The 18,212-nt window shown below is 36.3% G+C and overlaps 1 protein-coding gene across 8 annotated transcripts in view; it reads right to left on the bottom strand.

Annotated features, from left to right (window-relative positions):
* The window catches only part of XRN1 (5'-3' exoribonuclease 1), a 117,887-nt gene that overhangs the window by 53,449 nt on the left and 46,226 nt on the right, over positions 1-18,212 (bottom strand). For all 8 annotated transcript variants that reach the window (XM_062213754.1, XM_062213781.1, XM_062213763.1 and 5 more), the window contains exons 19-23: positions 15,519-15,622; positions 12,048-12,179; positions 6,255-6,417; positions 4,112-4,225; positions 1,090-1,188 (exon numbers count right to left, since the gene is read on the bottom strand). In XM_062213754.1, the coding sequence (XP_062069738.1) occupies positions 1,090-1,188; positions 4,112-4,225; positions 6,255-6,417; positions 12,048-12,179; positions 15,519-15,622 (612 nt within the window). The remainder of the gene's footprint in view (positions 1-1,089; positions 1,189-4,111; positions 4,226-6,254; positions 6,418-12,047; positions 12,180-15,518; positions 15,623-18,212) is intronic.

The raw sequence follows: 18,212 nt of genomic DNA, 5'->3' as shown, positions 1-18,212 counted from the left end.
CATATGCTACAAAGTATTAGATAGCTGAGAACATTTGGGTAGACATAGGAGGTGCTTTGATTCAAAAGTAAAAAAGGTATCTCTGTAAACCAGACAAGGCACACCAATCAACACTGTACACTGTAAGTGGGCAGGTTCATCTGCAGTTCACTTGCTCCCAGAACCAACATCCACTTCTTCATCTAGTTTTCTGACTAGGCTGTCTAAATTCTTTCTCCAATAGAGACCTAATGATAAGATTTTAGGGATGTGTTTGCCTTCAGTACATAAAGTTTCCTGACAGGAAACTATGCCTAATGTCTGAAATTCATTTCAGAGGATATAATGTTTTAGACATCACCCTTAGGAAAAAATAAAAGTATGAGGTAAGCAGTACTAGCTAGTTGATTGTAAATAAATAAAAACAAAACCAAAAACAACTAAATAAAACCATGTGGGAGACCCAGAATGAGTTCTAGCTCCTAGCTTCAGCCTGATCCAGTGCTGGTTCTAATGGGCATTTCAGGAATAAAAGAGGGCATGAAAGATCTATATTTCAAATAAAATAAAAATAATAATTAAAAAAAACAATAAATGATGGACCTCAGAAACTTTCTTCCATCTAACAAGGAGAAGAAAAGTTATTGAATATTTTTAGAGAAAAAGCTCTGAAAAAACAAACTGAACTTAAAGGCAATTTCCCAATAATATCCAGAGTTGAGAGTGTTCATTTTCAGCTACATTAAACAACCTTTGCAGAAAGCTCATTTGTCACTCTTAACCAGAAAGCAAGATATGAATTATCGTAAAAGGTTTAAGCACCTAAATCTATTCCCAGAGGGTATGTTAATCAATGTACTTCTTAAAAGCTTGAGCACAATAATCCATAATAACTATTATGGACTAATAATGGAATTTCAGTATTTTTCACCCTAACCACTTACATGAAGTTTTGATCACAGATTCTGCATTTAGTTTAAAATAATAATATACACAATTATCTGCATTAACTGAAATATTTGAAATAAATTCAAAGGTGGTTGCAAAAAGATCCTTCTAATATTTAAAAATTTTATTTATTTTAAATGAAACACCAACTACTGTACTTACATGCTGGTTTTGTATTAAAGCATCAAGATTGGGTTCACATGGAATGCTGAAAACCACACGAATCCTACCTTCTGTAATCACATCACTTGAATCCTGAACCTTGGAGAGGGAAACAAAATATCACGGTATGTGTTAATCTCTCACTATATTTCATTTATTTTCTACCTATTGAAAAGTATTATTTCTGAAATACAGTATGCCAGTCAAGATGAATAGTGGAAATTCTCTTGGAATTTACATGTGGATGTAGTAATACTGTAAACAGTCATGGTATCCTTGCTTTAATAGTTTTTCATCATTCTTTAATTCTTATTTTCATATAATTTCAAAGTACAAAAATGTTACAAAAATAAAAATAGTACCTAAAACACTTGAAAACATTTATCCAGATTCACTTATTGTTATCTTTGTAAAGCTGATGGCTTTAACATTTGTGTACTCTGTGTGTATTTACACTGGGGATATATTACATATCAAGTTGCTTATCTCTAAATATTCAGTGTATATTTCCTAAGGATATTTTACTATATGACCAAAATGTAGTTATTAAGTATATAAATTTACACTGATACAATACTTTTATTGATACAATACTTTTATCTTTGCTTCTGCCTATATTTCAATTTTGTCATTGGCCTAATAATGTCATTGATAAAACTTTTTCTTGCTCTGCTGCAGGATTCAGGCTAGAACTAGAGAGTCAATTTAGTCATTAGATATTAGATACTGCATTTAATAGTCTTTTTAATTTGGAATATACCCAGAACCTGTCTTTGTTTTTTTACAATATTGTCATTTTGAGAAATACAATTCATCCTTCACTTTAGATCCTATCTTTAAAACAGCAACATTGACAACTCCTCATTTTGAGTTTGTGTGATGCTTCCTTATAATTATGTTAAGGTTATACATCCTCAGACAGAATATTCCATAGGTGATGTGTCCTTCTCAGGGTATCACATCTGTAGGTATGTACATGAAGTTCACTTGTGCTTCACTGTTACACTAACTTGTATCCTACGAACAAGATGCGGCTCAATTTCCTCACTGCATAATTAGTTTTGTTTTTGTTGCTGCCCTTGCAGCAAACATACACACTTTTTAAAAAAAGAATTATTTTATTTTATTCAAAAGGCAGAATTACACAGAGAGCTTCATCTGCTGGTTCACTCCCCAAATGGCCGCAACAGCTGAAGCTGAGCCAGACCAAGCCAGGAGCCAGGAGCTTCTTCCAAGTCTCCCACACCAGGGTAGGAGTCCAAGCACTTGTGTGTCATTTTCTGCTACTTTCCCAGCTGCATTAGCAGGGAGCTAGATTGGAAGAGGAGCAACTGGGAATTGAACCGACACCCATATGGGATGCCAGTGCTGCAGTAGTGCTACAGGTGGTGGCTTAACCTGCTACGACACAGTCCCGACCCCACCTTGAAGCTAATAAATAGTCTGTGGGTAGACACTGTTTTAGGCCATGTAAATATTCTGTTTCTGTTTAAAAACTTCCCCTAGATTTAACTCCAATGATGATTCTTATCTGATTCAGTCTTTATCAACGTGGTTGCAAATGGTTTTCTAACTCCAGACCTCTCTAAACATTTACACTATAAATAAGAGGCCTCCTTCCTTATTTATTTATCTTTTTAATCACTATGGAATTATGGATTCCTATTTTCTCTCAGTGGTTTACAATTCATCACTGAACTTACTTATTTTGGTACTTAAAATTACCCGAAATCTAGCCAGTGAGGGAGCCCCTTTAACCAAATTCCTGTGTTTACATCATAAATTTCCATCATTCTCCAAGGAACTCTGTTCCTCTTAGCAGGGCATGGTACTAGAGATTGAGATCTCTGGTCACATGTGTCATATGTGTTCACTGCTACTAGGGTATCTTTGCTTCTTCCTCTTTTGAGAAAATAGAATTAGAAAATACTTGCATACATAGATATATATGCACACATATGAGTGGTCTTCAAAAAGTTTGCAGAAAATGTATCATATGAAAAAATAATGAACGGATTTCCAATATTTTTCTGCACCAAAATACACTTATCTTTTGAGTTTTTCATAAACTCTATGAAGTCCTTTGTATGTATACACACACACGTATACCTGTATCTATCTATATACATATGTATTTTACAAATCATGAGTTTCCACTAATACTTTCAAATTTGTCCTCACAGGTTCTTTGTTTCCCCCATTCCATATCTGTATGTATCTTTTCCATATGGGAATGGGAGTTCCTCAAAACATCAAGACAGTTGCAATTTATTTTAGTTCTGTAATATAAACTAGTTTCAGAATTGCTTTAGCTATACTACAACAGTAAAACTTATTAAAAAAGATATCAGGATTTGAATTTCTTTTTCACTGCTTGACCCTAATCTCAAGAATAAAGATATATAAGGGGGCCAACACCGCGGGTCAATAGGCTAATCCTCCGCCTGCGCCGCCAGCACACCAGGTTCTAGTCCTGGTTGGGGCGCCGGATTCTATCCCGGTTGCCCTTCTTCCAGGCCAGCTCTCTGCTATGACCCAGGAGTGCAGTGGAAGATGGCCCAAGTCCTTGGGCCCTGTGCCCGCATGGGAGACCAGGAGAAGCACCTGGCTCGTGGCTTCGGATCACGGCCACTGGAGGGTGAATCAATGGCAAAAAGGAAGACCTTTCTCTCTGTCTCTCTCTGTCATTGTCCACTCTGCCTGTCCAAAAAAAAAAAAAAAAAAAAAAAAGATATATAAGGGAGCTTCAAAAAGTTCATGAAAAGGTAGAACTAAAAAAATAATTTTGGCTAAAAAAATAGAACTTCATGAATTTTTTTTTACAATACACATTTTCACAAACTTTTTGAAATATCCTCATATAATCAAATATCGTCCCTGTAAGTTGCATGAATGAGTTTTTTTTTCTTACTTTTTTCTTTCAATATTATATTTTATTTTGCACCTAAATGAAGAAAAGTTAAATAATTATATTAATTTGAAACCAGAAAAAAATTAATTAGTAGTAACAACAGAAACTAACTTCTCCAGTGCAGCCATAATAGGGGGTTCCCAGCATAAAGACCATACTTCTAGGAGGAAACAAATCATCCAATGTTTTGATACTGGAGAAACGGGAGTCAAAAGCTCGGATGTCCTGCGTAAAATGAAATAGAAAAGTAAATCATCATAGTCAAAATATCTATAAATTGTAGTTTTTTCTCCTATGGTTGTTATGTCTATGTTGTCTGAAAAAGTTAAGTGTAAATATTTTCCACACAATAATACCAGCAAATAAAATTTATTAACTGGTTATATGTCAGACACTCTTCTAGGTACTTCACACATTTATGTAATTCATTTAATTCTCAAGACAATCCCCTATGGCAGAGCCCATTATCAGCTTCCCTTTACAGATGAAGAAATGAGGGCAGAGAAGGGCAGTGACTCTTGTCTAAGGCTACAAAGCTAAAAAGGCACTCTGGCAGTCTGTGCTCTAGTCACTTCAACTATATGGTACCCACAAATCACAGGATCACAACACACAGTGTTCTAAGAACACTCCCAAGGCCCTGGCCATGGATGCCTGAAGCTGAGCTTAGTACTGAACTATATATATATATATATATATATATGTACGCACACTACATTTTTCCTATACATTTTCCTATACATTCAAACCCATGATAAAGTTTAATTTATAAATAAGGCACAATAAGAGATTAATGACAATTAAAAACAATGTTAATGATATACTGAAATATGAACATGGTCCTTCTCTTTCTGTCCTATAATCATCCTTTTGGTAATGATGTGAGATGATATAATAATTTGAGATGTGAGATGATATAATCAGGGAGATGGTGTAAGATGTGAGATGTGAAATGATATAATAATGCCTATATAATGATATGAATAAATACTTATCAAGCCTGTGGCTGTAACTTCTGCAGTTTGAAGTACAGCAGCAAAACTAGCATGGATTTCTTTTCCCTTCTGCACAATTTCAGAGTGCAGATTTGTTCTTGCAGTGGATCTTAGCAACTTCAGGATATGATTTTTAAACATTTCTTTATTAGGTTGAGAATTTTCACTTTTTTAACTTAAAAGAAGCATGTCACAGCTTATCTTTGCTCTATCTGAATTGCCAGCATCATTATTCTTACCCTTTGGGGACCATTACTATGTAAAATAAAAGTTAGTTGAAAACAAGCACAGCAAAACCATGACGGTAAATCTGAGTAATGAGATGGTCATTAAGTTACAATGTGCAAGCATGGATACACTAGACAGAGGCATGATTCTCATCCCGGGCAGTATGGCATAAGACTTTACCACACTACTCAGAATGGTGCACAATTTACAACACATTAATTGTTTACTTCTGGCATTTTCCTTTTAATATTTCTAGGCTGCAGTTAAGCATGAGTAACTGAGAGCAAGGCCTCAGATAAGGGGAGGATTAGTGTACTTTTGTCTCCTTGCCAAATCTGAAATTATAAACACAAAAGAGAATGGCTTCACGTTTATTAGTTCACTTAAGGCAAACATTTCTGAAGGATAAAAATTAAAAATGTAAGAGTATAAGTTAATACTTTTTTTTTAGAGGTTAAGTCCTTAAAAAATTAGACAAGTTTTCTAAATGTATATATAGTGAGTATTTGAGCATGTAATATACTTTATAAAGGCTAAGGTACTTCAAAAACTATGTAGTATTTTCAAAAAAATACTAAGGTATTTCAAAAGCACTGCTAAATTCGTTTTTTATTTATAAATAAATATTCATGGTAGTCTTTTCCCAATGTAATATGTAATAATATACACTAAGATAGAACTGAGGGGTTGGCGCTGTGGCATAGTAGTTTAAGCATCCACTTGTGGCACCAGCATCTCAAATCAAGTCCCAGCTTCTCCACTTCTGAGCCAGCTCCCTGCTGATGGCCTGCGAAAGCAGTAGAAGATGGCCTAGGAGCCTGGGTCCCTGCATCCACATGGGAGACCTGGAAGAAGCTCCTGGCTCCTGGCTTCAGATCAGCTCAGCTCCACTGTTGTGGAGACTTGTGGAGTAAACCAGCAGATGGACGACCTTTCTTTCTGTCTCTCCCTCTCTCTGTAACTACCTCTCTAATAAATATATAAATCTTTAAAAAAATATAGAATTGAGACTCAAATTGATGCAGCCTTACCTTGACAATAGTTTGATAAACAAAAGGAAGAACTTGTTTTGACCATTGTTTTTCTAGACGAACTTCACCATTTTGATTTATTTGATATTTACGACCCGTGAGTAACTGAGCATACACAACTGCAGATGTTTCATTTATTATTATTCCTTTTCTTCTCAAGTAGCTAAAAGAAGAATGAAAACAAAGAAATATAAATATGTATATGTTTTTATTCTAGGGTGAAAATCATCCTGCAGACTATGAACTAAAAATTAAATGCTTAGATAAACTTCAAATAAATAATGCTGGTAGTTGTAGGTACCACACTTAAGACTTTTTACGTTATTTACTTTAAAAATCTGTGGAGATTGGCCGGCGCCGTGGCTCAACAGGCTAATCCTCCGCCTAGCGGTGCCGGCACACCAGGTTCTAGTACTGGTCGGGGTACCGGATTCTGTCCTGCTTGCCCCTCTTGCAGGCCAGCTCTCTCTGCTATGGCCCAGGAGTGCAGTGGAGGATGGCCCAAGTGCTTGGGCCCTGCGCCCGCATGGGAGACCAGGATAAGCACCTGGCTCCTGGCTTCGGATCAGCGCGGTGCGCTGGCCACGGCGGCCATTGGAGGGTGAACCAACAGCAAAGGAAGACCTTTCTCTCTGTCTCTCTCACTGTCCACTCTGCCTGTCAAAAAAAAAAAAAAAAAAAAAAAAATCTGTGGAGACTTCCCCCACTGAGAACTCACAAAGCTGTAAGAAACTCCTGTGTTTCACAGCCATCAAGATGGCTATAATTATAAAAAGTGGCAGGTGGTGGTAGGGAGGAAGAGACAACAAATGTGGTGTATGATGTGGAGAAATTGGAACACTGTATATTGCTGGTTGGAATGTCAAACCGTGCAACCATTATGAAAAATAGTCTGGTAGTTCTTCAAAAAGGATAAACATAGAGATGCCATATGACCCAGCAATTCTATTTCTAGATATTTACCTCCTACCCCAAAAATTGAAAACAGGCATGCAAACAAATACTGATATGTAAATGTTTATATAGCAACACTATTAGTAAAGAGCCCCAAAGCTCTTTAGTAAAAAGCCCTCAACTCAATGGCAACTAGTTGGTGAATAGACAACAAAAGATGGTATATCCACACAATAGAATACTGTGGAGCTATGAAAAGGAAGAAGCACTGACATATAATACAGTGTATATGAAATTCAAATACATGCTAAGTGAAAGAGCCCAGATGTAAAAGTTCATGTTGTATGATTCTATTTATATGAAATATCAGAATAGGCAAATCCACAGAGATAGCAAGCTAATCAGATTAGGCCCTTTTGATGGGCCTTTTCAATCTCAAGCAGGGAGCTGCAAACTACGGCCTGGGGCCAAATACAGACTGCCTCCAGTTCTTTTATTTACTTATTTTCATGTGTTTGTCAGGCAGAGAGACAAGAGTGAGTTCCCATCTCTTAGTTTATTCCTCAAATGTTAGCAATGGCCAGGGTTGGCCCAGGCTGAAGCTGGGAGCTGAGAATGCAATCCAGGTCCTCCCATGTGAGTGGTAGGAATCCAGTAAGTAGAGCCAACACAGTTGCCTCCCAGGGTCTGCATTGGCAGGAAGCTGAAGTCATGAGCTGGGGCTGGGAATCAAATACAGGTACTCCTAGGGGATTCAGGCATTTTAACCACTAGTTTAAAGGCCCACTCTGCTTTCTTTTAAATTTTATTGAAAAAAGTCACCTTTTACTTACTGTTTATGGCTACTTTTGTGCTATAATGGCAGAGCTGAATAGTTGTGACAGGTAATGAGAAGTCTGCAAAGCCTAAAATATTTTGGATCTGGACTTTGAAAATGATGTCAGCCAATCCCTTCATCTAGGGGATATGATCTTATTTCTTTTCTGTTTTTGCTTTGTAGAAATCCTATTAGATAGATATGAGGTATCTGACAATATTTCTTAAAAAAATTATTTATTCGAGAGGCAGAGAGAGACACAGACAGAGTTCCCATCAGCTGGTTCACTCTTCAAATGCCTGAAATGGCTGGGGATGGGACAGGTTAAATCCAGGAGCCAAGAACTCAATCTGGGTCTTCCACATGTGAGCAAAGAACTCAGTTACTTGAGCATCATGGCTGCCTCTCAGAATCTGTACTAGCAGGAAGCTGGAATCAGGAAATTGAGCCAGGAATTAAACCTGTACTCGGATATGACATGTGGACATCTTAATGGCTATGCTAAATGTCTGTCCCAAATTCTGGCTACACTTTTTTTCAACTCTTTGTGCTTTTGTACTATTTCCTAAGAGTAGCCCTCAGCCTGATCTTTTAGTTCACTGATTTCAGTATGCCCAGATGACTAGTGAACTTATATTTTTAATTTGCTTCAAACAAATGAGAATCATATATACAGTATACTCTATTATACGCACAATTATATAACATCATATTTTCATAGTCATTTATACACATATATATACATACATATATATATATATATATTTTTTTTTTTAATTGTTTGATGAGCTTCCATCATCAGGGTCATTTCCCAAATGTCTGCAAAGGCCAGGGCTGGGCCAGGCTGAATCTGGGAGTTAGGAACCTAACCCAGAGAGCTGGAATGCAAGCACTTGAGCAATCATCTCTGCTTCCCAGGGTTTGCATGAGCAGGGAGCTGGGACTTGAACCCTTTTCCTTTGTTACTTCATCTTTTTCAATATTTGCTGCTATTCCTTTCTCTGAATCACTTTCAAGTTTATTTTTTTCAATCAAGAATCTTGACTAAAACAACTTTCATTCAACAAAAATTACTGAGTGCCTAGGGTACTAGTCAAGAAATGAGAATAAACTGGTGACAAAAACAAACTGGGCCAAATGCCTGCACCATTAGTGTGATTTTATTTATATGGCATAAAAGAAAATTCAGAATTATGTGAGTTATGAAAGGAAAATCTTATTTATATTATTGAAAGGCAAAAATACATTGTACCTCCATCTCTTGGGAGCTATGTTTATCTTCTATGCTGGATGGTTTTTCATGGTCTTTATACATTTTTCCTGTTTTATCATCTTTGAAAAAGAATATTATGGCCTTGTATTAGTTCCAAAATTATAGAAGAGTCTCTCTGAATTCTTCAAAAGCGTATCAGTGCATGTGATTACAGTTTAAACAGAGGGGCTGGTGGCTATACATTTATACCACCATTTTATGTACCACTACTGGTCTCTATTTTTCTGTTTTGGTATTTGGATAAAGAAGGACAGGTACTGTTAGGGTGTGATCACAGGATACAAAGCACTCTGGTGACCTTCATAATTAGCTTCTAATGAGGTCCCGTCCTTAGTGTGGTTGTTGGATGTTTACCCTGTTCGTTTCTATACTCAGAGGTATACAGAGTTGGGTAGAGGAGACCCAAGGGGAGTAGGCAAGGGGAGAGGATGAGGAACAAAAGGTCTTCCATATTTTTTCATTACTTACATGTAGCCAAGAAATTCAATGGCCTTATGCTTAATAAAAATAACTTTGAAGTTTAAGTAACATACTAAATGTTATTCTTAATAATATTAAGTGATCATGTCATTCTATTTTTTTTTTTTTCTGCACTTCATGAATTATTTTAGTGACAAACTGGACAAGGTTGGGGCTGGTAATGTGGCATAGCAGGTAAAGCTGCCATCTACCTCAACGGCACCCTATGTGGGTACCACCAATTCATGTCCCAGCTGCTCTACTTCTGATCCAGCTCCCTGCTACTGGCCTGGGAAAAGTAGTGGAAGATGGCCTAAGCACTGAGACCCGGATGAAACCCCTGGCTTCTGCCTGGCCCAGCCCTGGCCATTGCAGCCATTTAGGAAATGATCCAGTGGATGAAAGATCTCTCTCTCTCCCTCTGTTTGTAACTTTTAAAAAATGATAAAATCTATCAGTTAGTATTAGCAGACACTTGTCTTGTTTGTGTGATCCCTTTGATTCTTAGACCTATCCGAGCCATCGAATGTGAACTGAAATTGATCACTTGGACTAGTGAGATGGCATTGGTACATGCCACCTTGATGGGATTGTATTGGAATCCCCTGGTACATTTCTAACTCCATCATTTGGGGCAAGTCTGATTGTGCATGTCCCAAATTGTACATCTCCTCCCTCTCTTTTTCCACTCTGAAATTTAACAGGGATCACTTTTCAGTTAAAATTTAAACACCTAAGAATAATTGTGTATTAATTACAGAGTTCAACCACTAGTACTAGAACAACAACAACAACAACAACTACTAAAAAGGATAAAGTATTACATTGTACATCTAAAGTCAGGACAAGAGCTGATCAGGTCATTGTTTCTTATAGTGTCCATTTCACTTCAACAGGTTTCCCCTTTGGTGCTCAGTTGTCGCCGATCAGGGAAAACAAATGATATTTGTCTCTTTGGGACTGGCTTAATTCACTCAGCATGATGTTTTCCAGATTCCTCCATCTTGTTGCAAATGACTGGGTTTCATTGTTCCTTACTGCTGTATAGTATTCTATGGAGTACATGTCCCATAATTTCTTTATCCAGTCTACTGCTGATGGGCATTTGGGTTGGTTCCAGGTCTTAGCTATTGTGAATTGAGCTGCAATAAACATTAATGTGCAGATGGTTTTTTTATTGTTAAGTCAGCAACAGAAGTCACTGTGTACTTACATCCCATGTGGGAACTGTCCTTAATGTGTTGTCTAATGTGCAGTGATGCTATAACTAGTACTGAAACAGTATTTTTACACTTTGTGTTTCTGCGTGGGTACAAACTGATGAGATCTTTACTAACTATATACTGAATCCATCTTCTGTATATAAAGATAATTGGAAAGGAAAAAAAAAAAAAACCTGGTGTTAAATTGGAAATGGCATAGAAAATTAATTAATTTTTAAAAAAATATTATGTAGGATCTCTGTCTTTAATGTGCTGTACACTCTTATTTAATGCTATAACTAGTACTCCAACAGTATTTTTTTTTCACTTTGTGTTGCTATATGGGGGCAAACTGTTGAAATCGTTACCTAATATATACTAAACTGATTTTTTGTATATAAAGAGAATTGAAAACGAATCATGATGTGATTGGAAGGGGAGAGGGAGCGGGAAAGGGGAGGGTTGTGGGTGGGAGGGAAGTTTTGGGAGGGGGAAGCCATTGTAACCCATGAGCTGTACTTTGGAATTTATATTCATTAAATAAAAGTTTAATTTTAAAAAAAATGATAAAATCAATCTTAAAAACAAAGCAAGGCTGGCGCCATGGCTCAACAGGCTAATCCTCAGCCTCGCGGCGCCAGCACACCGGGTTCTAGTCCTGGTTGGGGCGCCGGATTCTATCCCGGTTGCCCCTCTTCCAGGCCAGCTCTCTGCTATGGCCCAGGAAGGCAGTGGAGGATGGCCCAAGTGCTTGGGCCCTGCACCCGCATGGGAGACCAGGAGAAGCACCTGGCTCCAAGCTTCAGATCAGCGCGATACGCTGGCCGCAGCGGCCATTGGAGGGTGAACCAACGGCATAAAGGAAGACCTTTCTGTCTCTCTCTCTCTCACTATCCACTCTGCCTGTCAAAAAACAAAACAAAACAAAAAAACAAAAAAAACCAAAAAAACCAACAACCAACTGGATAAGTTGAAACTTCTGGTAACTAGACACTATTTTAAACTAGAACTCATTATTATATTTAGAATATGGGATGGACATGCAGTCAATATGCAGAGTAAGCACTGTGGTAAATTGAAAATTAGAGGACGAATACATTAAAATAGATGCTAGTTCTATGACATTAAATACTTTTCATGATACTCACTGTTCTGAAATTCCTTGTACTTCTTTTGCCCAGTTAGACTGTTCTTTATCCCCAAGATGGACCACTTTAGATGGTGGGGCAGTTCTTCCCAAATAAAGTTTCTGTGTTCCTGGAGGTTCTTCCAAGTAAAACCTTAGAAATTAAAATAAAAATTATATAACCCAAAACTCATAGTTTAACACAGAGTTTTGACAGCAGTGTTGAGTTTTTAAAAGTAAAAAAACATTTCTATATGAGGTAACAAAAAGAGAAAGAGAGAGAGAGAGAGAGAGGAAGAATGAGCAAGCCTCCTTTTAAGAACTGTAATACAGGGCCAGTGCTGTGGAATAGTGGGATAATACTCTGTTGGAGGCTCCAGAATCCCTTTTGGGTGCTGGTTCATGTCCTGGCTGTTCCTCTTCTGAACCAGCTCTCTGCTATGGCCTGGAAAGCAGTAGAAGATGGCCCAAGTGCCTGGGCCCCTGTACCTGTGTGGGAGGCCTGGAAGAAGCTCTTGGCTCCTGGTTTTCAGATTGGTTCCAGCAGCTACAGCCACCTGGGGAGCGAACCAGTGGATGGAAGACCTTTCTCCTTGTCTCTCCCTCTCTCTGAAACTATACCTCTCAAATAAATAAATAAATAAAATCTTTAAAAAAAAAAAAAAAAAAAAAAAAGCAGGGCCAGCACTGTGGCGTTGTGGGTAAAGCTGCTGCCTGCAGTGCCAGCATCCCATATGGGCGCTGGTTCAAGTCCTGGCTGCTCCACTTCCAATCCAGCTCTCTGCTGTGGCCTGGGAAAGCAGTAGAGGATGGCCTGGGTCCTTGGGCCCCTGCACCGGCTTGGGAGACTTGGAAGAAGCTCCTGGCTCCTGGCTTCAGATCTGCGCAGCTCTGGCCATTTCAGCAATTTGGTGAGTGAACCATCGGATGGAAGACCTCTCTCTCTCTTTGCCTCTCTGTAATTCTGCCTTTCAAATAAATAAATAAATTTCAAAAAAAAAAAGTACTGTAATATAAACTATAGACCAAGGACTTGCAAAGAATTTCAATAGAATTGGGGCCAATAATGTGGCGTAGCTTAAGCCACCACCTGCAGTGCTGGCATCCAGGTGCCAGTTTGAGTCCCAGCTGCTCTACTTCCCATTCAACTCCCTGCTAATGTGCCTGGGAAGGCGGTGGAGGATGGCCCAAGTGCTTGGACCCCTGCACCCACGTGGTAAACCTGGATGAAGCTCCTGGTTTCTGGCTTTGGTTTGGCTGTTGCGGCCATTCGGGGAGTGAACCAGTAGATGGAAGTCTTCTCCCTTTCTGCCTCTGCCTTTCCCTCTCTGCAACTCTACCTTTCAAATAAATAAATAAATAAATAAGAATTTCAATAGGAAATTAAAAGTAAGTTATTTTTCTCTTTAAGAAGCCATGTAACAAAAAGCAAGCATATTAAAGAGGTAAAAAATACTGTAAGTTTAATACAAAGTACATATTTTTGCCAAAAATGTTTCATCTGAATCAAATCAACCACTAGATCTAATTTCTAAGTTATGGGATATATGTGAAATAAAAGACCAAGTTAAATGACACTATGAGCAACAATAATTAAACTGAGAATTCTATAAAATAACTTCCAGGACTCATCAAAAAGAAAAGGCCAGAAAGTAAGTTCAGCAAGGTTGTAGGATATAAATCAACAAATAAAAATAAATTGTGTTTCTATGTCCTAACTTGGGAAACATATTTAAAACACAACTACCATTTATAGTTGCTCCAAGAAAAATAAATACTTATTTAAAAATCTAGAAGACATGTATATGAATTGTATGATGCAAAAAAAAATTACTGATGAAAGAAATAAAAGATTTAAATAAATAGCAACATACTGTGTTCATGGTTTAGAAGATAATATAGTAGAGATGTCAAACCTCAAATTAGTCTAGAGGCTTAATATAATTTCTATCAAAATCCCTTCCACATTTTTCAGACACATTCTAAAATTTATGTAAAGTCTTTTGAACAAATGATGCCAGAGAAACTGAGTACTCCAAGGCAAATATACGAAACCTGATTTAAATGTCATAATTCATGCAAAAATTAATTAAAAATGGATTACTGATTTAATGTACAAGGAGGTAAACTATAAAACTTTTCCCAAAAAATGAATGAGAACCTATGGCTATGTGAATTTTTAGACCTGATACCAAAGGCATAAAGAAAAAATCTGATAAAACTGGACTTTATCAAGAAAATAGGTGAACAGCATTTTGATGATTAAAAAATAATCCTCAAGATTGCTACAGAAAAGTGGATACCAACAAAGGGAAAAAAAATCAAACTGGCATTGATTTCTTTCTCATCAACAATATTCAAGAAGAGATGTATGCAAGCTAAGCAAAAAGGATTATTCCTCTAAAATTCTAAATTCATGTGTGAAGAAAACAAACCGGGTGAGGGGAGAGAAAGATATTTTGGACATGTAGTAACTCAGAAAACATAACATCCCCCCATTTTTTCTGAAAAAAATTACTTTAGAATCCTTGCCACATGGAAAATAACAAAAGAACAAGAAATCAGGAAGACAAGGTTTAAACAAAATAATGGTAAAAAATAACAATTGAAAAGCTTGAATAACTATTCTTGAAAAAATGATTCTGAACTTGAATAAAATGTGAAGAAACTATTCTTAAAGTAAAATATGTATTTTAAAAAAATTATTACTTAGTTGAAGTATTATTACTTAATTGGTAAAGGTAAGGTCTTATATGCTATCAATTATTCTCAAAAGAGAATCATATTTGCTAAATAATGTAATGATAACAACTGTCAAGGAAAGAATTAGGATATAAAACTTCCAGGGCACAGTGCTGTGGTGTAGCGGGTAAAGCTGCCATCTGCAATGCTTGCATCCCATATGGGCGTTGGTTCGAGTCTTGGCTGCTCCACTTCCAATCCAGCTCTTTGCTATGGCCTGGGAAAGCAGGACAAGATGGCCCAGGTCCTTGGGCCCCTGCACCTGTGTGGGAGACCTGGAAGAAGCTCCTGGCTCCTGGTTTTGGATTGGTGCAACTCCAGCAGCTGTGGCCATTTGGGGAATGAACCAGCAGATGGAAGATCCCACTCTCTTGAGAGTGAACCAGAGGATGGAAGACACCTCTCACTCTCTCTCTCTCTGCCTTTCAAATAAATAAAGAAATCTTAAAAAAAACAAAACAAAACAAAACAAAACAAAACAAAAAAAACAAATTTGCAAGCTATTAAGAGGATAAGAAGGAAAAATGAAAGTAAAACACAACATATGCATCTAAAATATCTAAAATATCTCAAAGGATTTACAATAAACTCTCAATACTGACATTACTTTGAATGGTGTGATTAAAGACTTATTTCACTGCGGGTGGTAAATGTTCTTAGAATAATTTTATCAGTGAAAAAATGAATCAATAAAAGCCATAAAATAGCAAATAAATGTAAGTTTAAAAATGATAAACTAAATTTTACTTACTTAGTTTCTCCATCTGAGACAGCCACAACTCTAGCTTCTTCAAGGTGAGGCCAATTAACAAAGACAGACTTTCCAAGTACGGATGAAGCTACATTTTCTATACTCTTAAAGTAAAAGCAGAAAAGTTCATTCATGCTTTAGGTCCAAGAGAAAACTTTACATAGGCAAAATTTTTCAATCTCCAATTAAGTTTTTTAATTTGTTAAATGATCAAGTTGGAGTAGTTGTTTTTACAAAATTTTATTCAGTTGTAAAATTTCAAGATTCTACTAATTAGACTCTTATCCTCTTTATTTTTCTCATGTTAACTGAGAAAAGTGAGGAGAAAAAGAAATGTCTAGAAAAGGGCTACTCATCATTTCTCAAGAAATAGATATTTAAAACAGAATGTAAGAAATATGATTTAATTTTAATTTGTGGTAAAAATAATGGAAAAAAGAACAGTAGATTGAAAGTCAGGAGACTAAGGTCCAAATTTTGGTTCTCTCTCTTTTCAGTCATAACAATCTTGGGCAAATCATCCAATCTTAAATAATTCTCGGTTTTCTTTTGTGAGAAGAAATAATATCTATCTTACACTGTTGGGGATCAAAGAAAATAATAAACACAAAATGTTTTACAAACTTCAAAATTCTGTACAAATATTCTGTACAAAATTTCTTAAAGTTTTAATTTTAAACTATATTTAAGATGTATTATACAATTTATACATGTAGACAGACAACAATCTGGTAGTAGAAACTAAAGTTTAAATACAAATTTTCATTTATTTTTTATTATCCTTAGTCATTATTAACAATCATTTCTTTAACATTAAGGATTACTTTAGACGTTTAAGTAATTTCTTATTTTGCTATTTAGACATTTCTTATTGTGAACTTACAAAACAACACAAAAACTATTTTGACAAATAAACAAGTTATCAATAGAAAAAGTTTCCCTTTTCATTCTACATGTTTATATCTGATTTCATTCTTCTACCCTCTTCTTCAGTTTTTGTTGAAAAGTTGTCTCCTTTCCGAGGTTAAACCTTTATTTATGCCTGGAAAAACTCCCTTATTACTTCACATGGGGTGTAGTTTTTACAAACAGCCTTTTCCTCTTCAGTGGCTTTTAGACCTCCTTTTTCCTCCATTAGCTTTATCTCCTGTCTTCTACATGGATCTTGCTTGATGATTTCCTTCTTCTCTACTTCCAGTTATTATTTGTTTCTAGTTCTCTTTTCAAAGAAAACTTGACCAGTCACTTATACCTGCTATCATTATTCCCTCTCTCCTAGTTCTGGCCTTGTCCTTAGGTCTTGGGACTTCTGCTTGCACCAATTTACTGGAACAGAATCCTCAATGGCCAAAACTGATACTCTACAGCGCAAATTCACAGATCTTATTTTAGTTTTTATTTTTCCTGCAACACAGCCTTTCTCCATGCTTTTGTGATACTACTTGGCAATCATTCTTTCTTACTTTTCTGTCACTGTGTCACTTTTACTAGCATTGTTTTGAAACTACACACACTTCAGTGTATTTTCTTTAGGAAAATGAGCCACAAGGCTCCATTCACCAGTTCTCAATTTTATCTTGTATATACCTACCTCCATTGAAGCTCTAGCTCTAAGTATCTAATGGTTTATTAAAAGCCTCTATAAACTTTTTTCACCTGAACCACAGAACACAAAAAATGATCCATTTTCTCAATTATGTATGATGGTATGTAACTAGTACTATTCTAAATGCACAAAAGATACACTAGTTTATTACATATAAAGAATGATTTAGAGAATTGGGGCTCATATCTCTGGTAGAAAATTGGCTGAGAAAGGCAAGAGGTGCACCTCCTGTTAAATATCCCATTACCACCTTAAATTTCTATTATATTTATCATTAATCTTCCCAAACCAGCAACTTTCCTGTTTTCCCTTTTCTAGCCCAGTACAATGTAATTATCTTTAACTAACTAGCCTGGGTATTTCAGTCACATTTACTATTTTGTTCCTCTTTTAATTACCCATATTTGAACATAAATAATATGTTAATTTTACTTTATCTTGTTCCTCTAGATCTATGGCTATTTCCGCAGTTTATGTTCTGATAGCCTAATGCTACAATCTCTGAATTTGCAGGCTTTTCCATTATCTTCCATTTATCTTTTGTGCAATTTAGTTTAATACACTGCCACCAAATTAATCTTCACGAAAATACCAATTTCAAGATAACAGTCATGTAAAAAATAAGTCCAAACTCCTTAGCCTGGTATTCAAGGTCCTCCATAACCTGACCTCAATCTGTTTTTTCAACCTTATCTTCCACTACTTCCCAACACAAGTCCTCTCCTTCAGTCAGGTTTATCTATGCCTTCTCCTGAAAATATATCACACTTAATTCTAAAAAAAGAAAAAGTATTAAGAAATATTTCAGACATATTAGAAAACATAAAAGAATAAGATAACATATTGCATTTTTTAAAAACTAAAATCCCCATCTCATGTTTCTTTCAGGTAAAATGCCTTTCTTCTCTTCTCCTTTGTCTTAAAGGGTTTTTAGTGTCCAGCTAAACTATTTTCATCTATAAGTCTACACTGTTGGCTCATTTCATTTTCAAAATTCCAGGAAGAATTTTTGCTTATGGTGCCACAATTATTTAGTTCTTAAATTGTTATATAATTTGTGTATGTGTTTCTTAGGTTTATCCTTATTT

The sequence above is a fragment of the Lepus europaeus genome, chromosome 2 (assembly GCF_033115175.1).
Source record: "Lepus europaeus isolate LE1 chromosome 2, mLepTim1.pri, whole genome shotgun sequence".
NCBI classification, from domain to species: Eukaryota; Metazoa; Chordata; class Mammalia; order Lagomorpha; family Leporidae; genus Lepus; species Lepus europaeus.
This window is presented reverse-complemented; position numbering and strand designations above follow the sequence as displayed.